Here is a 24,193-nt window from a genome sequence, read left to right as displayed (position 1 = left end):
GAGCTTGATCATGCTTATAGAAAAGGATTACCATGTCTTGTAGATTGCAGTAATGCTTTTTAAAAAAGTTAAAATTGACATTGTTGAGGGGGAAAGGGGTTTATCTTTATGTGGCAGTTAAGCACAGTGACACATGGTCAGGTGAGGAAAACCAGTCTTCCTGTAAAATGGTTTTGAGAGCAAAGTCACGTGCATTTCATGGGGAAGTGATTATGAGTATAGTATCACTGATAGAAAAATGAAATGCTCTTCACGTAAATCTGTCTCTGTTGCAGGAGAGAGGAAGAACTGTGTGAAATCTGCTTTTTACCTTCTCTTGGAGGTACAAAGTTATGTTTGGGTTACTGCATAGTAAAATAGGCCCACAGCGATACCAGTTTCCAGTGATACCTCCTTCTTCCTTTAAAGCAGAAACTATTTTAGTTTGTGGGGGAGATGACACATTTGTCTTGAAACTTCTTCTAAAGCCAGCAGTGAATTTACTTGATAAATAAACGAATAAAACCCATTTCAGTTTCTCCTCTCAGAAGACAGGGAGGCTGTGCAAAGGCCAGAGGACTATCGAAGACTGTTTAAAGATGGCTGTCAGGAGGTTATTTGTTTTAGCATTTGTGTCTTAAAAATTTAATTCTTGCTATGCAGGTTTAACTGTTTTTATCCAAGAAAAAAAATGCTTTCCCAAATGAAAAAAAAAATAGATTTGTGCATTTTTTCTTTGTAGAGAGCTTTGGAAGTGTTTGTATTTGGATAGTTGGAGGTGTTTATATTTGGATAGTTGGGAACATTTATTTTCCCAGGATCTTCTGGAGGTTCTTCTGAGAAAATTCCTTGCTCCCCTCAAGCGTGGATTGTTAGAAATGCGGATGAAGCATGTGGGAGCCCTGGACACAACAGTAATTCTCATGAGAATACTGCAGTTCCACAGGTTGGAAGAGCCATTATCTATGGAAGTGCAGCTATAATCTTGCTAAAACAGACTTTTAAGAAGAAATAGATCCTGTCTACAGAGGCAAAGAAAATATAGCTTGTGGGAAGCCCCAAACATTTATGTACTCCCTCTCATCTGTGTAAAAAATATTTATGCCTTCTACCGCAGTAAATCTGATGAGCAATTTTAGCCCTAGTTCCCCAAAAGAGAAGCGAATTCCTATTCATTAGGAAATACTACCAGCAGACCCCAGCCTCAACTATTTTTTAAACATTATCACAAACTGTCAGAGGAACAAAAGAAAAATCTTTACTGATGAATATTATTTCCTTTGCTTTTGGGGATATTTATGTGAGAGTCCTTCAGCTTCTACGTGTTAGAGAAAAGTTTGGTGTGTGCAGAAATTTCTCTTAGCTCTCCTAAAAAACCAGGGTTTGCCAGCTTATACAATTCTTTACCCATGGAACTGCTTCAAGACAGTCAGGAATAATACATATATCAGATGAAATACAGTAGTCTCCCAGTACATCACCCTGTGTTTTTCTAATAACATGAAGTTTTTGGATGAACAAAGACTTAATGTGTCAGAAACAAATTGTGTGAAGGAAAACACAGGTAAATTAGTTGTTCAAAGTGTAACTGAGCGGTGGATCTAATGCAGCAGAGAGAAGGAAACAGAACTGATTCCCAGATGAATCCAGGGAACTCTTGTTCCAGACACACAGGTTAGGCCTTTTCTGGAAAGCTGGCAGTAATTGGATCATTTGTGTTTAAGAAAGATGAATGGGGCTGGAGCAGATGATGTGATCTGGGGAATGGAGAGCTTATTGTATGACAGTGTATTGGAAAAGCTTGGCTTGTTATCCTAACAAAATGAAGTATGAGAGAGCATATGACTCCTTTCTTATTAATACATCAGGAGACCAGTATGAGGAACAGAAAATAATTACTTAGCTAAAAGACCATGTTGGCGGAAGAGCAAATGAGTATAAACTCACTGTGAATAATGATGGGCTGTAAATTAGAACATGACTCCGAACTAATATTGCAATCATTTTTTTGAATGACCTTCCAGTCAGAAGGGAGAGAGAGGAAATTCAAATAATTTCAAGCTGTAGTTAAAAAATGGGTGTGGGGGGGTTTATAGTGTGGCATCTGTGACAGTAAAATGCTAAAACAAATGATCTAAAGGTTTTTTGCAACTCTGCGTTGCTAATAGCTCTTTTAATTGAAAATGCCAGGCTCTTGGTTGCTTTTCATACTCTTATGATGGATTTTGAGGGGAGTGGGCTTACTCAGAAAATGTGTGCTCCAGTCATGTTCTTTCAGGTGCAGCTTTCCCTGCTTCTCTCAGTGTCTCACAGGTGTCCAGGTTACTGAATGGCTCTGCTTGTAGACCTGGCACAGACTGTAGGGAATGAATGTGAGTCCTTTTAAGTCTTCACAGAAGTTCTTCCTGGTGCTGCTACTGCTGCAGCTGCCTGTAGCAGTAGCTGAAAGGAAAATCCACTGCTGGAATTCCCTGTGGGAGACACCCAGTGGGAAATGAAGACGGTTGAGACTGACTGGCTGAGCTTAATTGCGCTAAAGTGTTCACTTTAGAATCTAAAATGTATGTTAACAAGTTACCATAAAACACAGAGCGGGGGATAAAATCTTCAATGTTTTTTAGGGGTGATCTTTAAAAAATTGTTTGCTTCTATGAGAGCTGATATTTGGTTAGTTTGGTGCCTCACATTATAAAAAACCCACTCTTTTAAAATATTGAACTTAAAGTCCCCAGGTTGCAATGCACTCAGGTGTTGGCACTGGGATAACACCAACTTCTCATGGGAACTTTGGAGGTTTGTGTACTGGGGATGTGACTGCTCCAACAAGTTAAATTCTGAGTTCTTCATTTCAGCTTCTCCCATGAATCAGAGGACAGGGATATTTTGTGTAGAGTATTGCAAGGTCTGGACTTGTTTAAGCCAGCAAGACCTTTTTTTCCGTGTTTAATGCATGAATAACCTTTTGTCATTTGAGAAAACGTTGCAATATGCTGAGGAACTGGCAGTGTTGGAAATACCTCTACAAGATGCTAATAAAAATCTTGTTTCTGGTAACTGGTTCGTCAGTGGAAATGGTATCATGTTTAATTTATAGTAAGATTTCTTAATGCAACTTTTATAGTAACAGACAGAAATTTTGAAATGCAGACTCTAGCATACTCAAAAAAGGCTGTTTATTCAGTAAAGTAAAAAAGTGGGATTTCGATTTATTTTGTCAGATATTCAGAGTCAAAATTCAAATATTGCTGAAATTTTGAGGCAGAAGATCATGTTCTGGAAATTTTATGATGCCATTGAGTTCATCTGATCAGTCCAGTAATACTTGCCTTAATTCCTTTTGTCTGCCATACACTAAAGCATGAGACTGAGTTGACCTGGGTGTTCATCAGACAGCTGCACGTTCTTTTTACCACCCTTGGCTTGTCTCCTCTCAAGTTTCCCCTGAAATAAGTGCCTAGAGTACAAGTTCTTTCCTTGGCTTTTCTAGCATGGTTTTTTGGACAGGTTCTCTGATATTCATATGGGAATGAGATTTACTTTTTTTTCTTTTCCTACCCAGCTGCCTCAGGCCCTGTGAGCAGCGCTGAAATCTTGCATTCTAGGAAGGCATTTTCCCCTGAAATTCTTACTTGAACAGTTGGGTTAGAGTCTGCTGCTTCGGGGGAGCAAGATGCTCAGACAGACAGACTGAGAGATTGCCAGATAGCCTTGTTTTGCTGAAGCAATGTGCACAGCTGGGTGTGTGGGGAGTAGGGTGAAAAAACGTGATAAAACCCCCGTACATGGATATTTCTGTGTCCTATTTCCTCCGTCATTCTGGAGTGTTTTGTGGGCTATCATTTGTCACAACATCTGGATTTCTTTGGCTGCCGTTAACTGCTGCCGTTTTTGGATTGTGGAGTCTGTCTCAGGGATTTTTGGATAGTGGCATTGCAATAACCAGCCCTGAGGTATTTGGATTTGAGCAAGTAACAAGTCCCCATTGGCTGGCCCGAGTAAATGAAGAGCCAAAAGAGCTTAGGAAAGCTCCATCTGTAGCTTGCTGACAGAAGCCAGAATTTGCCTTCTGTGAATTTTATTTCGCAGGGGAAGAAAGCAGGGAAGAGTAGGTATCACAAGCATTTTGAAGGGGATTTTTACTCTTCAGATTTTGAAGATTGTTCCCAGTATAAAACAGACTCTGAAGAGGTCATTCCTGGAAATTATTATGGGGAGGGGGCAAGGCCTGCTGGCTGATTGAAACAGCTACAGACTTAAATGTTTACATATGTTATTTTATTAAAATTATAACTGACCAAATGCCTAGAATATTCAGTACCTATTAAGACTTTAGAAGGCTACTTCACATCATTGGGCTTTGTTCAAAAAAGCCTGAAAGATGGAGGAAAAGGACTGTAGCTCCTTAGCTTGCTACCAGTGGTCATTGATTGCAAAAATTCGACCGCTTGAAAAACCCAGCAGATTGTCAGTGTCAGTCCTCATCACTGTGGAGGACTGGGGTGGGTGAGTGTGTCCCTTCCCTGCCATGGTTACACACTCTGCAGCTGTGTTTGAGCCCCTGCAATGCCTGAACCATCCCCTGAAGGTGTTCCTTTGTGGGCTCGAAATGTGTACTGGAGGCGCAGTGCAAAGGTTGTGCTTTACTGGGAGCTGCTCTGGAGGGGAGTGACGATGAGCTCATCATGCAACACAAGAAGGTTTAACTGGGTGCAGCAGCACACAGCTTTTTCCCCTCCCCAAAAAGCCGTGCTCTGCAGCAAGTGCTACTGGCAGAGTATCTGTACCCCAAGTTTCAATAAAGAGAAAATTAATTTTGAGTAACAGAACGTCTATTTTCCATGATGCTAAGACTCAAACGTTGATTATCTCTAATTTGTGGAGGCCATTTTTCTTTGTCACTTTTAATCTGTCGCATAACCTTACATCTGACTGATCTTTCTCTGTAGAAAAAAAGCTGTTTCAAACTGGTTAAAAAATTGAATCCAGTGCTCATGCTGTGTGCTATGTTAAGAAGAATAAACACTTTCTTCCTTCCTTCCATTTTTTCACTGCATTCACTAAAAACGTATTAAAGATTATTTAGATTTACGTGGCTAGATTTGACAGCTTTTTCTTATTTCCAATAACTACAAGAGACAAATCAATCTCATGACTTTGCCTTCAGGGTTATTTATTTACTATATGAAAGTAAATAACTGTGCTATGGAATAGACCTCATAATGGGGAGGTGGTTACAAGTGTGTTCCAAAGGGGTGTTTTTCAGCTCTGTGATTTTCAGGTTGTTTTGCAGTGTACTCTGAGGAACAAGCTGTGTATGTGATCCTAATGCTTCATGGGGGAAAGCCTGCTAACAGGAGCTGTCTTTTTTCCCCTCTTTGCACACATTGGTTGTGTTTGGTAATCTGCAGAACCAAGTGCCAGCAGCTGAAGCTCTGATCCATGCCCAGCTGGGCTCTGTCCCCACTGTGTAACCTCTGCTTGGAATGTGAGCTACACTGGGCGCTCGTATGGATAGGGCTAGTGTCAATTTGCATTGAGGCACAGTGCAGAGTGGTGCAGCTCTGCTGTGGCTGGCAATTATGCTGAGTTAATAGGCCTTGCTGGATCAGATCTGACTCTCTGCTGCATGCCCCAAAGCACTCATAATCTATGGATCTTTCCTGTCACTTGAAGTTCCAGCTTCCATGTGGATGCTGCAGAGTTGGTATGTTTTTTTGTGGTGTGCTCAGTATGGAGAGAGTTCCTAAGTAATCTGTTCCTTTTGAACTGTGAGGTTTTTTAAGGCAATTCTGATCAAATTCCCAAGCTGTAAAAATAGACAAACAAAACCTTATTTGTAATTGAACACTCAAGGCTTTTGTGTTTTTCTGCGAATTATTCATACACCAAGTTCCATACCTACATGAGCTGTTAAATCCTGTTAACCTCAATCTTTGCTTGGGGGATCTCGTGATGCTTCTCTTGTGCCATGTGCTCTCCAGAGAGCACACAAAGATGCAGCCTACACAGAGAAAGATACTGAGCTGTAGAGATGTCAGAAAGAAAAGCAGTTTATGAAGATTCTCAGAGACTGAGAAGTAGGTCTTTTCTATTATCCCCATATTACATCTCGAGAAGTGTGCCTGGAGGTAGCACACAGTGTCAGCGCTGCACAAATGAGTGGTCCTGACTCCACGCTCTGAAAAAGAGTCACATCCACACACTGCCTATGGAAAGGATGCAGATAGTCCTGCCCTTCTGTTTGACCTTTTCAGATAAGTAAACAGATGAAACTGTCAGTTGCTATACAGCAAGTAATAGGGGCATACGTATTTTCCCTACTATCTGTAGTAGGGAATATACATAAACATTTTATAAGTTTAAATTTAATTTATGTATATAACAAATCTTACGATTATTATAAAACATTGCAGTAATTTGATATAGCTTGTATTCCCTTTATTTGTTTTCATCTTTAACTCAGTTTTAACATTTATTAGTTTCTCTGCCTATCAGCTTTTCCATTGGAACTGTAAACCCTGCAATACCATGTGCATGCCCATTGGGAAAAGATGTTCTCTTTTATTTTATACGAGCTGTTTGGAAATAATTGTGCACTAAAGGTTGGAAAATTACTGTATTGGTGTTGTCCTCCATTCAATAAGCACTTATCCAACACAAAATTGATGAAAGTGTTTTACTTTGCTGACTACAGTGTGTTGATTGAACTGTTTAACAAATTGTTAATCTATATGATGACAATGAATAGCTGGTGAATGTAAAATATCTTCTTTTAAAAAATATTTTGCTGCATGTACTGTTATGAGTTCTATCCTATAAAAGCTGATTGATGTTGTTGCAGAACCCCGTAACAATTTTACCATTTTCAGCTTGCCCAGCCACAAATACATGAAGCTGCAATTTCTTTGACTGAAAAATTCCAAGAAACTCCTGGACTCTGATGGGTGGTGCTGCTGCTGGCTGGCAGGCAGTGGTGGTGAGGATGGGGCTGATTGCCCATGGCAGCTGTCTGTGAGAGGCTGTGTCAGCAGAGTTCAGTGTTCTTTTCCCTGTGGAGGCAGATGGACACTGTCCCAGGGCACCTCCAGGTTAATCTGTGTGCATGTTGTGTTCCCATGTAGCTTTAGTTTTGCTGAAGTTTGGAATGCTTTCCTGGAAGGTGGTTTGTTGAAGGAGTGCAAGTCAATTTTTTAGTGACTGCTTTCAGTAGTCTCTTTTATCTTGCCTTGCCTAGCCTTGCCTGATGCGTGTGCTTAGTTATTGTGAGGTGCCAGGAGTGTATAGCAGTGGTGACAGAAGAGTGCATTTGAGCATCCAAAAGCAGTGAGTACTAGGAAGTCGCTGGAAGCCTCTGGTTTTTTGATGGAAAAAATCCATAGTAGCCAAGAAAAGGATCTAGCATTATTTGTTTGTGAAACTTGAATGCATTCTGAACATGGCCTTTGATCATCAACCAAAATGCAAAGGCTTTAAGTAAGGGCAGGCACAAAAGATTCACTAATGATAGTGAATAAATCTTCTGTGCTTTGACAGTGTGTGAATGTGGCTCAGAGTGCTGCAAATGACTGAAAGAAATGTTCCTTTTAATCACGCAAAACTGCCTTCTAAGGGACAGTTTATTAAAGCTGAATTTAGCATTTATGCCTAGAGAAATTTATCAGATATGTCTGTGACAAATGCGTTATCATTGCATATTGTTCTGTATGAGATTTAAAGAAAAGTAAGCCTATCATGAGTGTCCACTCTGGACCACTGTGCTCCTGGCACAACAAGCTGTGGTGTAAAAAGGTGACTGTATTATATTACAAAAAAAATCACAGAAATGTATACATGTCACAGACATTTTGCATTTAGCCTAGGTCAAAAGCTTTCTTGCACGCCTTTGTGATCTCTTCTTGTCTGGGGAGGTAAAGCTGTAGTGTGTGCTATTCCAGGGAGGCATGGTCGTACCCCAGTTGGAAATGAGCTGCCCACTCAGAGGTTTGCATTTTGCATAGGAAAACCTAGAGCAAATAATGAGAAAACTGAAATTCTAACAGAGTAGTGGATGTTTGGGATTAAAATCTGACTTTCTGTTTCCATTTCTATTTTTTCATCGTTCTAGATGGAGCCAGTAGGGAAAAGTTGATTTATGACAAGGTTTTTAAAAGTGCAGCAGTTTGTTTAATCAGGAAAGGCACGGGGAAGATATCTGACCTTTCAAATCCTCTGTATTTATCTCCATTTCTTCTCTTCCATTTTGTGGATTGGGACTAGAACTGACTTGTTTCTTATGTTTTATAAATGTTTAGGAGCTGACTTTGTGTTTATAACATGGCCTGTGTGAACATCCCATAATGATACCCCAAGAATTGCAGCACTCAGAGAGTTCATTCAGGAACTCAACCAACAAACAACCTGAAAGGGATCAGACTGTACTTTACGTACATGTGGCTTCTCTTTTATTAATACCAAATAATAAAACTGTTTCTTAAATCACACAGATTTGCACTCACCTGGATCAAGATATTTGATTTAATTAAAAAAACAATTTTGGGGGGGAGAAGAGAGGTACAGTCTAACGTCAGTCCTACTGAAGACAGGGTTACATTTGGCTGTCCAACTGCTGGTTATAAAAGGGTTAAAACCAAATGAAAACAAACACAACTGAACCAGAAAGGATTGCAAAATGCAACAGAAATAGTTTCTGTATTTTCAATCCATTTGAAATTCAGGAGTATGCTCGTATTATATGGAAGGCTTTAGGTTAGTCAGGTGTTGGCATCCCTTTCCACGTCTGTGTTGGGTCTGAAAAGCAGAAATATGTTCACCTGAACTGTGATTTTATCCAGCAAAAGAAGGAATATTCTATGATTCTAAATGAATGTTGAATTCCCTTGATTTCAGTAAGCATAAAAGGCACTTGAACTTTCTCTTGCTGTGAAGCACAACTTGGTATCGTAAAAAACACATACACTTTTTAAAGTGTTTGCTGAAATGCTGCTGGGTTACAAACACAGAAGTAAATGATGAAGAGGCCGGTTAATTCTTACATTATTAGCTTATTTTTCTTGAATAAATAGCCATAAAAATAACTAGAAAATATAAATGTCCCACTTCTTGTTGGGCCAGATGTCACTTCTTTGAGGCTGGCACACAGAACTGCTTTTTAGCATCTTAAAATGACACAGCATTTTTGGCCTGGTGTTGATACTCCATCTTTCTTTTAAAAAACAGATCTGCTATAAATTATTTCTTCAGCTTCAAAAGGGAAAGATGGGTATCACCAACATGAAAATGTCAGTAATTTCATTTTCATTTGTGACTTGAAGCATTTAAAGATAAATTTGAAATACAAATATAGTTATTAAACTTTTTATACTAGTTTTCTGTAGATTGCTAAATGCTTTGGAGTTGCTAATGTATTAATGTGGAAAATCTAAATGTAAAATTGCATCCAAGTGAGGACTCCCACAGATTTCTAAAGTATGCTGTCCCTCATTAATTTAATGATGGCATTTTTTACTTGTCTTCAGGCTTTTGTGGGAAAACCAATGTTCTCACTGTAGGGAATCAAGGGATGAGAGCTGACTGAGAAAAGCTACGGTTCTGCTTTGTCAAGTCTTTGTGGTGGACTTTGTATTGGTGCTTTATAACAGCATGTATTTAGAATAACAGACTATTAAATTATCTTTGCTTTAAAGGAGTGTTTCTTTTTATGTACTGTGTTGCAGCTAGAAGAGAACTGAGGGTCATACTTGTGGGCATGGAAAAAAAAAAGTGTCCTTTGAAGAGATATTTACAAAATGAGTTTGAGTTTTACTTGGAAATCAAGCCAAAAGTTTGTTCCTGGGGAATGGATATCTGTTATTTAGGCCGGATAATCAAACAGATGTGCATGCTCAGTGGTATTCCAAAGGGCTGGTTTTGGCCCAGGCAGGCCATCAGGGATGTCACAGAGGTTTTCTTATACATTTTCTATCTAATTTTTGCTGTTTAATCACTTGTCTGTTCTCAACCACCACTCAACAATAAAATTATAAAGATACTAAAGGCACACCCACACACCGACCTGTACTGTATTTTGGGAAATATGGAAGAGGAAGTCAGATTATCCCATACACGCTGTTGTGATGTGAAAGAAGTTGAGTACGGTGGCAGCTCCACCTTGCAGAAAACACTGGGACAACTGGAGGTCCCTTGTGGGGGAGAATAGAGGTTTTCCTTCTCTGAATGCCTTTGGACATCTCTCACCTCAGAGATGCTCAGTAAGTGGCTGAAGGAGGCAGGGTCATGCACTGAAACTGGGGATCAGGATTTCTGCTGCAGAGCCACTGGCAAAGGCAAGTACTTACTTGGTGAAAATACTTTTCAATGCTCTTTCACTTGAAGCTGGAAATTTTGTTTCCAGATAACACCTCTAGATGAAGAATTCTGTCACTCAAGTTACAGCCAAAAAATCTCTTTTTAGGGAAAGAATGACTGAACAAAGCTTTTCTCCCTTTAGAGAATCAGGAAAGTTCAGAATGATAAAAGGGCAGTGGTAAGAGACTTTCTTCACAGGAACCAGCAAATATTGTGCTTCAATTACTAGTTGTTATAAATTATATATATGTATATAGCTTCATTTAAATTTGTCTGCACAATGTCAAAAGTATGAGGAAAGAAAGGCATGAGCAATTCTTTCATTCTAATTGGAAAGCAACAACAGAAAATGTAATGATTTCTTGCCTTTTCCCCCCTCTCTTCTCTCAGGTCCGCACCAGTGTCCTACCTGATCACAAGGAACCAAGAGCAGATGTTGGGGTAAGCAATTATTTTCATTGATTTTTTTTTTTTTTTTAATCTCATCAGCAGGCACAGACACTCACTGCTCAGCAGAAGCTGACAAGCTTTTTTCATAGCAAAAGTTTTTGGTTGAATGAATAAAATAATCAAGGCAGGAGTGTTAGTCTCATGGATTGATGTAATCCCGTTCACATCTTTTTGAAAATCTTTTTCAACTGAAGCCTCCTGAGACAAGCACAACTGTGCAAGCTTCTTGCTAATGACATACAGGCAATCTGGATGAGATTGAGAGTCTGGAATGGCATTGCCTGAAGAAGCCTGGGCTGTCACCTTCTGGTGTTTGTGTGCAGGGTATCAAACGTTCTGCAGCAGGAGTTGCCTTTGGTTTGTGTTTTCAGAAATTAAACTGGCAACATATAGAGGACTCGTTTTTATGAGTAGATCTACAGAGTGTTTGACAAAGGTATTGGGAAGTAATTTCTGGGTCTGAAAGGGCTAAAACCTCCCGGATAATATGGACACCTGGTGGGGGTGGTAAAGGTTGGTCCTGCTAGAACTGAATGAAAGAACAAAGACCACCTGATGTAGGTGTCAGACCTGTCTGCAAGCATGTAAAATAACTGGGGGGTTTAAATTTTTAGCCTAAAGTGCTGACTTTTCTGCCTTACCAGGGCTTTCTTGGCATAGTTTTCAGGACTTCAGCTAGTGTTTGAAAAATCTGTAGCTTGGCAGCAAGTTCAATCTTAGTGAAATAATGGATGTGTTTTAACTTTTCATATAGCTATTATAGAGCCTTCTCTCTTTGGCTAGATGAGATTATTCATCAAACTACTCAAGGCACGTATCTGAAGATTTATTGTTGTGACTATAACACTAGCAAAATTCCAAAGGAACATTACACTGCAGTTAGCATTACAGCAGCAATTCTGTTTAAAGCCTACTTTTCAAGCCTTTCCAAGTCATGTGGGCAAAGTTAGATTGGTTTGTAGACTGCCAGTTCAGGCCCCAGGGCGGACTATTGGTGCCTAAATCAGTATGGAAAAAGTATTCTCCAGTTTGATATTAGACCCCTTGAACATTAGCATAACTCTCTTCATTTGGGTCATGGGATCATTTAAAATTTTATTTGATTTTGCACGTAGCTCTGTGTTGCCAAGCAAAGACTTTTTGTTTTCTAAATAAGTATAAAAATATGAAACAGAGAACTAAGTAGAATGTTTCAAGCCAATAAAATCATTCACCTTTAATTTCATGACACTGGAGAAGTAGATCTGACCCTCAGACATGTTTAGTGGATACAACAACCAAAGCTCTTTGACTTTATGAGAGAGCAGTGTAGTTGTCTCTTGGCTCTGGTCACATAAGGATTCCGACTTAGGAATCTTAAATATATGTACAGTTCTATTTTCTTGCAGAAAGAAGCCCCAAACGATCGAACCTTATATCAGTTTGATTCCAAATACCCCTCTTCCCCATTTCCAAATGGTCAGGTTTCAAACGCAAGCACTCAAATGTCATGAATTGTCAGAAAAAAGGCTGCCATAGAGAATTGCCAGAATAAAGGGTGCCATAGTGCTGTGGAACGTGTTCTTACAGTGTGAGGAAGGACGTGCTCTTGAAGAAGATAAATCAGCTAGGCTAAATATGTGACCACAGAGTTTTACTGCAGAAACACTGTCATGTTGACCGATCTAAAGGAAGACAGAACCATCTGTGTTCACTCCAGTAAGGCTGTGCATCACTGTGTGTTGCACCTGGATGTCTTTTTTGTAGAAGTACCTTTTATTTTGGCACTGAAAACTAACCTTTGATCTTTGCTTGTGTGGCTGTGGTTTTTTTTTCTCTCTCTCTCTCTCTCTATATATATCCTACAGGTCTTTTTTCTTCCTTTCTTCCTGTTCATCACTTCCAGATCCAGTCTTTTTCCAGCCTTCCCTAGATTCTCAACGTATGTTTTTTTTTCTTTGCTGCTTAGGAAATCTAAGCCTGTGCCATTGATGGGAACAAGCCCCATACCTCATGACTCAGTTTACCAAACTGCAGGCCAGTGTTGGTGCTTACCTAATTTCAGAATTGTTATTTGAACTGTACGTTTTATATGGAAGAAAACTTACCTTAGTGTAGAGCTTTACTGTTTGCATTCAAATACTCAGCATCCTGCTGGTTTTCCTGAAAGAAAGCCAGCTAAAGGGGTTTTACTCTTCTCAGTAGCAACCAATCCTTTTCTGTTTTTCCGTGAAGGGAAAGTTGCTCTCTGTCATCAGCCTCTGTTGACTCAAAGCGACTTGATTCTTCTTTAATTTTTATATCCAAGAATGTATATAATTTAGCCTGGAATTTTAATTTGCCATTCCTAACAGTAAGCTTAGTGTTACATAATAAAAACCAAACTTTGTATCCTTCCTATGGTTTTATTGTAAAAAATTAAACATAATGTAATGATTTCGTTATAATTTATTTAGAGCAAGTGATATTGAGTTGTATATTTGAAAGATAAATGGTCAGAAGATGGCTGTAGGCTGCTAGTGTCTTTCTCATTGTTCCCAAGGCCGGAATACTCCCACTGGCCAAGTTGACAAAAAGGGATTTCAGCAATGGGGAGCAGGTTTTGAGCAGAGGTTAAAAATAACCAAAGTACAAAAGAAGATTTAATAATTTTTCTTCCTTGTACTTTTCTTTTTAGGTGTGAAGGGTGATTTTTATAGAAGATGATGGTGTAGTGGTGTAGTTTCATTTAACTTTAGGCATTCTAGTTGCATTACTACATTTCTCTGCACTTTTAATGCAGGGAATAGGTTCACCTTACGATGGAAATAGAGGAAAAAAGTACTTAACACGTTGCCAAGAACTAGAGAAATATAACATGTCTATTAATAAACTGGTGCTGAACTCAATTTAAAGTACCTTCCTAGAAAATACATTCATATTTGGAATACATAGATGGTAATGCCAGTGGCTTGAGAAAAAACCATAACAACAACAACAACTTTGGTGAAACATTGAAAACTTAACACTTCTTGTAATCCAGAAATTAGAAAAAAGAGCAAGAAATAGATGCAAAATGCAAATACTTGTACTGAATTAAATTTTTACTGTGGCTGTACATCTTACAACCTGTTGTCAGGTTTTTTAGACTGTTCTTAATGGAAAAGAGAGAGGTTCCTGCCCATAAAACCAATTTTTAACAGTTTACTGTTAATCATTCTGCAGATGCACAAAAGAAAAATTCTAGTGGATAGTGTCAAACTGTTATATGGAAATGCAATTTTTTTCTAGGTACCAAAGAAAGATTTTCAAGTGTGATACCAAAAGAAGTAACAAAAGTGAATGAATGTGTTATCTTTTCTTTCTCATTTGTTTTTTAGCGAAGCTTCCTGGGCTGTGCAACTTTTAGAGTAGGAGATCTGGTGAAGTCAAAGGAGCAGCAGTTGACCCTTGCCCTCAGGTAAGTGTTTCCCTCTGTTGTAAATCATGGTGAGTTGTTAACCCTTGGCATTTCTCATCCAAAGAAAGGGAACAAAGCTGGGGAAGGGTCTGGAAAACAAGTCAGGTGAGGAACAGCTGAGGGAGCTGGGAGTGTTTATCCTGGAGGAAAGTAGGCTCAGTGGGGACCTTATCACCCTCTCCAATTACCTGAAAGGAGCTGTTGTGAGGTAGGGGCTGGTCTCATCTCCCAGGTAGAAGTAAGAGAACAAGAGAAAATGACCCCAAGTTCCACCAGGTGTGGTTTAGACTGGATATCAGGAAAAAAATTCTTCACATGAGAGGTTGTCAAGCACTGGAACAGGCTGCCCAGGGAAGTATGGGGGTCACCATCCCTGGAGGTATTTATAAGACATGTAGATGTGGCCCTGAGGAACGTGATTTGAGGTGGACCCAGCACTGCTGGATTAATGGTTGGACTTGATGCTCTTAAAGGTCTTTTCCAACCTGTACAATTCTGTGATTGCTGCTTGACTGTGTTTTAAACTCCACGTTCCATCAGATAAATTAGATGTCAACTTGAAGTGCCTCTAATTTTGCCATGCATAACGTCAAAATTAAACAGCAAAATTAAATATGAACCCTATAACCTGGAGCTTCCCAGGTGCCAGATTAGAAAAAGTAATGTTATAGTATGATAACCTATGGAAGAATTGCAGGGAACTTGGCATAGGGAATATTCATTCAAAGTTTCCTTTAGAAAGGAGCACAGGATTCTCAGTTTTGTTTGGTGTGTATGGTTTAAAGAATTAAGAGTGTACAGTTTGGTTTATTTACTAGGCATGTTTAAAGTAGGTGGGCCCAATTATTGAAGGTGTCTCTTCATGTGAAAATACTTGTGCTCTCCTAAACTCATTGTTATATTCAGCCATGCTGAAATTGTGGGGGGTGTGATGTAAAACTCTAACCAGTGACAGGGTACAGAGCTGCAAAAGGGTCAGAGACAATGTTCAAGACCCAGGGCTGGGCTGAACAGATACATCTTAAAGCTGTGCACTGAAGGAAAAAAAAAATCATTTATCACACCTGATACTGCCTTGCATGGCTTTAGATAAACGAAGATACCAACCAAAACCTTTTGAAGGTTAGGGGCAACCTTTTAGGTGGTGATTTTCAGAATAAATTCATTGGACTTTACATAGTGCAGGGCTTTTATCAAGCTGATTTTTTGCAAGTGGGGGCTTGCAATAAGGAGGCTTATTTGGGTTTACTGGGAAGGTACAGTTAAGCTTCACAGAGCAACTGCTCAAACTACAAAGTGTGTGTCTACAAAGGCAACATTTTGGGAGGCAAGAAGTTGTGACTGGGAGAACTGAGACACTGGTGTGTGCTGTGCCTGGGATGTTGCACGTAGGTGCTATGGGAAAGCTGTGTTACATTTGTTACCCTGAGCACAGGAAGACAGCCTTAATTTTGGTTAAGGAGCTAAATTTGACCCATTCAAAGATTTTTTAAGAACTGGAAACTTCTTCAGGTATTTTGGCACCTGTATTCCTATTTCAACATGAGTAGTTGTATATGAGTGTGTAGTTTACAGGGCACACTTAACAAAATACTTTGATTTTAATTCCTCCCAAACAGAAGATGCCATGCCTAACAAGGAGATAACTTTGTCTAGATAAAATGTGAACTGACTGTCCCCTATGGGAATTGATTGCTAGGTAAATGAATTCTAGCTTAGTGATTGTAAGAATCTATTCTTACAGGAATTCAAGTTGTCTTTAGCTCTTTGGGATTAACTTTGCGTCCCTAATTGGCATACTGAAAATTTGATCTGAAAGATTGCCTCCAACAGGTCGCACAGTAATTGACAGAATGGAAAGCGTCAGGACATTTTCATAGCAAGTATTTTGTATTTCAGCCATCCAATTTGTAATCAAAAAGTTAAGATGGAAAACTCATATGAAATAGATGAAAATTTTGCTTTTAATTAATATTTTTAGTCTTGGTTGTCTTCTTTGTTCAGCTAACACTAAAAGACAAATATACCAATTAAATTAATTTGCAGGTACATTAATTGGTAGAGTTTATTCAGTTGGATATTTTTTTAAGAAAAAAAATCCCAACCTTTCAAAAGTGGGACTGTTTTCTGATTATGGCTATTTGGCAGCAGAAAGTCAGTAGAAATTATCCACATTTCTTCAATGGCAATTTAAACAGAGCAGTCTACTAATTTAGGCATGCTTTCCTCTAATCACCCTGAGGTATTAATACCTCTCAGGAGGATAGAGGATGTATCAAGGGACTTGTCAGAGCATGAAATTCTGTTTAATTCTTGTTGATATTCTTTGGATGGGAGTTTGTCAGGGAGTGCCTGTGATTGAGATAGTCCTTTGTTAGATTTAAAGTAGAGATTGAATGACCCGGAAATTGCTCAGTGGTGCGCCCTGCAAAGATTGGTGTAATTATAGAATCTGGTTAATTTTAACTGAGCTTTCTTTTTGTTTTTCTTTTTTTTTTTAATGTCTTTCCACTGTCTTTCTGAGGTACAGTGTAACAATATAAGTATTTTAAAAGAAAGATTTTTGTATTTTTCTGTTGTTCTGTGCAGAGCTGGCATGTGTCTACAAGTTCTTACTGTTGAGACACTGCACCCTACTTTTCCATTTTCCTACCATTGCACCCTAGTAGTGATTAGGGACACAAGTTACAAAACTTTTGCAAAAGAAGGTTTTATTTTGATTGCCCTTTCTTCTCCATGAAGGTGCCCTAAACTGGTGGCTGAGTGCTTCTGGTAGATCTGTGAGTGTGTAAATAATCATTAAAAAATGAAAGGATCGATTTGTAGAATTACTTCAGTGTACACAACTGATGTTGATAGAGGGATTTAGTTACTAAAGATTTGGGATTGCAGTTTCCAATATGGAATTTATAAAAAGAGAGATGCTTTCTATAGACTTGCATGTTTCATTTTGCAATGATAATACAATGCCACTTGCTTCCAGCTTTCTCATACAGATGTCATGATGAATGGCATAAAATGGGCTGTTGAATTAAACAAAAGTGTTTTTCAGGAGGAGAATATTTCTTAATATTGACTATATGATATAGTATGTCCTATTCAAAAAATAAAATCATTACTATTTTCTTCTTTCTAAATGAGAGCTAAGTATACTGGCTGCTAATTTAGTGATAAAACTGGTTTTGTTCTTTTAGTTGATTTGATTTTTAAGTTTAATTTTGAGGATCTTTTACCATGCCTTTCTGTTAAGAACAGCATAATATTTTGGGGTTTTGTGGTTTTTGGTTTTTTTTTCTTGGTTGAGCTGTATGGCTTTTTGCAAAGAGCTGGCAGTCAGTACTTCCATTAGCCCCTTTCCGTGTGCTGGTAGTCTGCCTGTTTCCAGGAAGGCCCTCTTTAGCTTGGGAAATTTGGATATGATTTCCGCTTAGTTACATGTAAGAAGCAGCAAAGGAAAAAGATAATAGTGCTCTCTTTTGTTCTCTGTGAATGTAAGGTGCATCTGTCTGACATGCTTCTTTCAAGAGACTGACAGAAGGGTAAGTAGGGTACTTCCGTGTGAAGGTGGGGTGGTGTCAATACCACCCAGATCCTTTGGCCTCTGTGAGCAGGAACTCCACAGCAGTGGAGCTAAACGAACAGGAGCTAGGATGGGGTGCATGAATTATACAGATTATCTGAGAGGTTGTGCCTCTGCAGGTCTGTCAATCATGTACTATACAGACTTGAGGCATGTGTCAGTGCATAAGCTGTTGGACACTATCTATTTGTCTAGCTGTCTAATTTTAGTTGTTGTCTTTTCAGTCCTGTCCAAGATTAATGAACTTTCTTTAAAGAAAGGAGCTAAACATAGCTATGTTTGGAAAGAAAGTCCTCTTCATTTCCCTCCTTCCTAACAGCTTGTAGTTCAGTGGGCCAGAAAACATGTAACTGCACTTTGGTAGCAGTAACATTCACAAAGTTTAACTAACTAGAGAGAATTGGAAAGCAGCACAGTAATTTCTGCAGTCATTTATGTACTTAGCATAACTTCCCTAGCAAATGATGACTATAAAATACTGTGTATTTAGCTGCTTTTCCCTCTTAAAATTCAAAAGGTATCTGTCTACAAGTAGTTGTACTTGGTCTCCCTCCTGAAATTGTTTCTTGGCTGCTTCATGTTGTGTTGTCCACTTCTGGAAGCTGGTGAACAGCAGCTTGACTTTGTAAGTCAGGCAAATCTCCAATACAGTTGAGGTGAAACGTGTTCAGACATGAAACTTAATCAACTGCACATTGAAATAATGAAAACAGAAGGAACTGAGCATTGCAAAACTTTTTTTAGTTACCTTAGAATGCAACAGAATGTTATTTACAGTGGACTTGTTTAAAACCGGTATTGATTATTTTAATAGGCTTCACTGTGAATTCACAGATAAACATTTTTGTGTAACTACCATACTTTTGCGCTTGGATATATCAAAATATATTATATCAGTGGAGAAATTAATTTTATCACAATGTGTATGTTAGCCTGTGCTAATTGCATTTATGGTGTATCAGGCACTGGAGAAAGGGGCTGGCTGCTAGACTCTGTCATGCAGTTTGCTTTTCAGGCAGTCGCTTTGTCTTTTATGATTAAGACAGCCACGCAAACATGAAGTCTTTTTTTGTGTGTATTATTTTACACAACTTTTTGAATATTTTTCTTTTTTCTTTTTTTTTTTTTTGGAAGAAAGGTATGTGGCTGTGGGAACTAATTAGCAGGCCTAAATTTGCATATTCACCATGTAATAATGAGACTTGATGAGATCAGCGTTGGAGGCAAATGTCTGCTGTTCTCAGTCCATCTAGCTCACTTACTTTTCCATCACTAGCTTGTTGCCTTCTTTCTCTCTGGATGCCTTGGTCAATATTTTATGGCCAGGAGTAATAAAGTGGGCACAAATTCCTGCTGCTCATGCTGTTATAGGCTATCTCCTTCCCTCACATTTGAGGGAACTAAAACCGACCTGGGGATCCTCAAGGACTTGGGATGGTAGAGAAATCTATTTACAAATGCAGGTGCTCTGTTAACAGGTATCAGATGATTGCTGCTCTGTGTCCCAGGGCGCTAAAAATTATCAGCAATTTTCCTGCTCCATAAGCCAACTGGATTTTGGGCCATGTATGGGCTTCTTGTGTTGACACTGGTTTTATTCTTTTTGCAGTATCCCCCATCTCAGCTCTCCCTAAGCAGGTTGTCAAGGTGCAGTCCTTTCTTCTGTGAGGATATAGTGTCTCCTTTCACATGGCTGGGAGCAATTTGATGCAGGGACCATCTTCACTTCACAGTGTGGGTGCAGAGTCCTTCTCAGCTTTATTAAACTACCCACAAATAAGCTGATTTCATCCTAATGTGTTATCAAGTATTCTAAAACCAATTAATTATTTCTCTGATGCTCTGTTGAACAGTGTGTATGTGTGAGATTCTCTTCACGTCTCTGCAAGCAAAAGACATGAAGTGTGTACATAGATGTGGGTGTGTGCTCAATACTGTTAGTGCAAAGTAAAATTATACGGCTTTTTATACTACTAAAATATGATCACTCAGCTTTTTTTTTTTTAAAATTTTTCCCACTGCATCACTTCTGTTTCTCTTTTTAAATTTTCTTTCAAATGAAATGTTAATCTCGTGATGTTGCTGGAAAGTTTGAAATGCGTGACATGTCTACTTGAAGACTGTCATACACTGCTGGTGTTTTAAAATCATGGAGTCTGACACTGCTCACAGCAGTTTTGCCCTGGGCACTTATAGAGCTCTTTGTTGATTTGTATGCCTGTAGCATTCAAAAGAAACTTTGGTCTGGGGATTTGTTGGTTTTGTTGTTGTTGGCTTTTTTTGTTAACTTGTCTCTTCACATTTCTGTGTGGGAAGATAAGAACGGGGGAAAGAAGTGCAACTACAATGCAACAAGTCCCACTGTTTAGTTTTATCGTATTTCATGACCTTCTCTTGCAGGCAATGCATGTTCCAGATTGTAATATTACATATGTATTAGACCAGAACAGGAGTAATTTTGGGAAGAAAATAATTGTGTAAAAAAAAAAAAGTAGAAGTGAAATTAGATTAATCACTGGTTTTTAATACAAAATAGATCTTGCCCCTGATGCAGGCAAGCAATGCAGTGCTCACTGTCACACTGAAGCCAAGCTTTTAATAACAGCTGTGAGGGGAATATTTAGCATTGTAAAGAACAAGAGACAAGGACTGGGAAAGTGTAGCTAGCATGTCCATTTTATTTTATTATATTCACTTGACACTTTGATCAGAACAGCTTAAGCTGTTGAAAAATTTTCAGTCTTATAACACACACTTCGGTTTTTAAACAGGTATGTGATTTGCTGACATCGGATGTATTCCCTTTCTGCTTGGTAATGCTGTGATCCGTTTGTTGACATAGCCTAGTTTGGGTGCCAGTTTGACACTAGAAGGAGAAAAGAAATCAAATCAAACCATGAGATTGCAACAACTCAGGGGAAAGTTCTTCATTCAGAAGGCCATTTAGTTGTTTTCATGCATTTCAAAATTATTATGTATTTCTGCTCATAAGCACCATTTGGACACTGAACCCTTATTACTTTTCTTCTGGATATTTTGTTAATTAATATAGGCTTCTTAAATTGAAAAACTATCTGGAAATGGTTTGTTATTAATTATTTCCTTATTCTCAGCATTTAATTTGGCTTAGAGCAAATGAAGTTTTCCCCATATGAAATATGAAGAATTATGTGTATTTTGCAAGATTTTATAGAAGACCAGATTTGTATAGTTGCAAGATGAGCGTATTCTACTGAGTGCATATTAAAGCCTAATGGTTTGCAACCAAAATAATTATTTGGAAGCTTGGGGGAAACTATTTTTTGAGGTTTGACTGTAGGAGTTGGACTTGGTGATTCTAATGGGTCCCTTCTGACTCAGCATATTCAATAATTCAGTGATTTTATGATTTTATGACATTGAACTTTGCTGTGGATTCTTTTTTCCTGATTCATCACTCCTCATTTTCACTGCTCAGATAATACAGAGTATTGCCCCAAACACATTTGTTTTGATTCTCCTTCCTCGCTGTGTTTTTGTAATTCTGCTGAACTTATTCTCATCATTTCCTTTTCCCTATTTTTGCTTGGTGCCTTTTGTTGCCCTTTCCTCATTATTATGAAATGGTCTGTTACTCCTCTTTCCTTCCTTTCAAAAAATCCAGCTGTTCAGAATAAGCCTGGGGAGTTAGACTGTGCCATTAACCTTGGTGCTGTGCTGCCGGTGAAAGCTGAAAAAGAATTTGCTATGTTTCTGGAGTTTAAGTCCTTGTCTCTTCCCAAAAGTAGTCAATGATACTCTTTTCTTGGTGATGTAATTTGGTTTTGATTAATTGGAAGTAAACTATTTGTGGAGATGATAACAAAGGAATTCACCTGGAATTGTACTGCCATTCCCATTTTGTTCAAGAAAAGGAATGGATTCTGAATAATTACTCTGTGGAGGGACTACAAAGGGAAAAGTGATATTCAGATTAGTTTTGTGGTTTTGGTTTTGCAAGGCTTTTATTACTACACTGGTAAGTCCTTTCTTTGCAGATTGTTGGGAAACAAAGCCATGTACTCTGCTGTTGGATTGCAGATCCTAAGTTGAATATTGGTGCTGTGTTACAGCCCTTTATCCCATAGTCCGCAGACAGGATAAGGTCTAGAATGAAAACTTGGCAGTGTTCATGGATTCGGGCACCATTTATAACACTCACCTGTCCTCAGTTTTGTGATGGAAACTTCCATTGTCCTAAAGAAGTTGCCTCATTGTTAACATTTGGTTTGTGATGGCAAATAACCAATTCAATACAGGTGACTGCAGCTTTCCGGAATGGAGAGGGGACTAAATATTTACTGAAAATATTTTAATTGAAAGAATTCGATGCTGCAAGTGACCTAGTGTCATGGGCTGGTTTTTTTTCCAGAACATCTGATGGTGGAAAGACAGTTGGTACCATTGAAGTCAACCTTGTGAAGATGGGAGAGCTAGAGGAGGGGGAAACAGACCACATCACAGCAGATACCCAGGATCAAAAGGTAGAAACTCATAGTTTATTGCATGAAGTTAATTAGAATGATCAGTTGTACCAGATGTCTAAAATACTAAGTACCAAATTGGGTTAAGGACTTAAAACCAAATTTCTGGAGTAAGTGCAACTGAAAAAAGCCCAAACTCATAAAAATGTACAGAGTAATATTCTAACCTGAGTTTCCTAGCCCCTTTCCTTTTTCAAGAAAAAAAAAAAATAGCTTATTTTTATCTCAACTGAATGTATTTGATCACTCCTGATCAAAAAACTGTCCAGAGAGATGCCATAAGTACAGCTTCTTTTTTCCGTGGGTAGCTGCTCTGCTTTGTGCCCTTGAAATCCTGCTCATGTTGATTTTTATGTGCAATCTGTGCCCACAATTCTGAAAAGCTGGGAAGAATGACAGGCAAACCAAAGAAGAGGTGAATTCCCTTGCAGAGGGGCAAGTTCACCTGCGTTTCGTGGGAGCACACGATTTTTGCAGCCCTCACACTATGGTTTACTACTTAACTCTATGGTGTATTCTGCTCCTCTTGGGAAAAATAAAAAAAAAAAAAAGGAAATACTGCTTCAGGGAATGCAGCATTTTTTTTGTTTCGAAGTAACATATAAGACTATTTTTTGAGAAAAGGACATTATTTTCAATATCTTTTCTGCTTAGCCAAACCAGCCTGCTTTGGGGTCAGATTCTGAGGGTAGATTTTACACTTTTTTCCACCCTTGTCTTGAAGGACTTGAATGCCTTTTAAAAACAGTAAATGAGTGAGACCAGTTCCAAAAAGCCAACAAATGCTGTGAAATCTTTCTGATTTTGAACTGTAAAACTTGCACAATACGGGCAACATGAGCTGTTTTTCCTGCCTTCTCTTTTATTTTGCTTTTCTTCCACTTCAAAATGTGGAATGAGACTCCTTGCAATTATTTGAGATGTAATTAATGAGCTGTGTCTGGCCTGGAGCAGATAGAAGGTTTTAATAGCAAAAGTTTTCTAGGGGTTTCTAATACTTGTAACAAGAGACCAGACTCATGGCAGACGTATTTTCTGTGCTCTTTAACGGAGTCCTTGGTTTGTGCAAATCAGGTGCAGCATAGTCTTGGTTTATACGTTGACAGTGAGGATGCAATTGTAAGAATGTCGAGTTATTGAATTAATATAAAATAAATAAGTTTTGAACTGGGTTTGCTCACTTTTAGATGAACTATGTGCAGGAATTTCTCATGGAAGTGGAAGGTGATGGTTAATTTCAGATATCACCTGGTAGAGAGTACCATGTGTTGCTCTCTGTCTTAAATTCTCCTCTGAGTTTCTGGGAACAGAGCTCCCTATCACCTTTAGAGAATCCCATTTGTTTTCTGGCTGGGGGTAGGAGGAGCATTAAAAAGATATGTCATACTGCATTTAACATAGGTGTACACTGATTTTACAATTTTATGCACTGATCTTATCAAAGCGATATTCCGGTTCACTTGTATAACAAATTACTTCAATCACAAAATGTGAGCACATTTTAAAGACTTTTTTTGTGCTTCCAACTTTTGTCTTGTTTAAAAATTAATGAAGTGTTTTCTTGCACTCTGCGTTTGAAAACTGCTTTGCCTAAAGAAACCTCTTTGAAAGCACAAAACTTATCAAAAATTGTTTTAAACTAAAGTGCCTTATTCTTATAATAAAACTTACATATTAAGCTAAACTATTAATATCTCTCAACATTTCTGCCATCATACTGGTAGGAAACATTCCTGTTTTATTAGGGAACAGCTGATCATATTTTGTCATTTTCTTGGCTATAGTTCTGATTGTGTTTAAGCTTCTTGGAACAGAAATAGAAAGATAAAAATGTAAATTATAATTAAGACTTGGGAAGTTTATATTATTATTAGTGATGGTTTTCAGCCTGCCGTATATAAACTGCCTTGGATTTATTTC

At 38.4% G+C, this 24,193-nt stretch overlaps 1 protein-coding gene across 10 annotated transcripts in view; it reads left to right on the top strand.

The window, feature by feature from the left end:
* INPP4B (inositol polyphosphate-4-phosphatase type II B) overlaps window positions 1-24,193 on the top strand; it is a 293,798-nt gene that overhangs the window by 163,246 nt on the left and 106,359 nt on the right. For all 10 annotated transcript variants that reach the window (XM_066186440.1, XM_066186445.1, XM_066186446.1 and 7 more), the window contains 3 exons: window positions 10,714-10,764; window positions 14,112-14,191; window positions 22,162-22,273. In XM_066186440.1, coding sequence (XP_066042537.1) covers window positions 10,714-10,764; window positions 14,112-14,191; window positions 22,162-22,273 — 243 coding nt within the window. The remainder of the gene's footprint in view (window positions 1-10,713; window positions 10,765-14,111; window positions 14,192-22,161; window positions 22,274-24,193) is intronic.

Source organism: Chamaea fasciata, unplaced genomic scaffold (genome assembly GCF_029207755.1).
Source record: "Chamaea fasciata isolate MVZ Bird 193981 ecotype frontalis unplaced genomic scaffold, bChaFas1.0.hap1 SCAF_6, whole genome shotgun sequence".
Taxonomy (NCBI): Eukaryota; Metazoa; Chordata; class Aves; order Passeriformes; family Sylviidae; genus Chamaea; species Chamaea fasciata.
The sequence above is the reverse complement of the archived record's forward strand: the minus strand, read 5'-3'. Positions and strand labels throughout refer to the sequence as shown.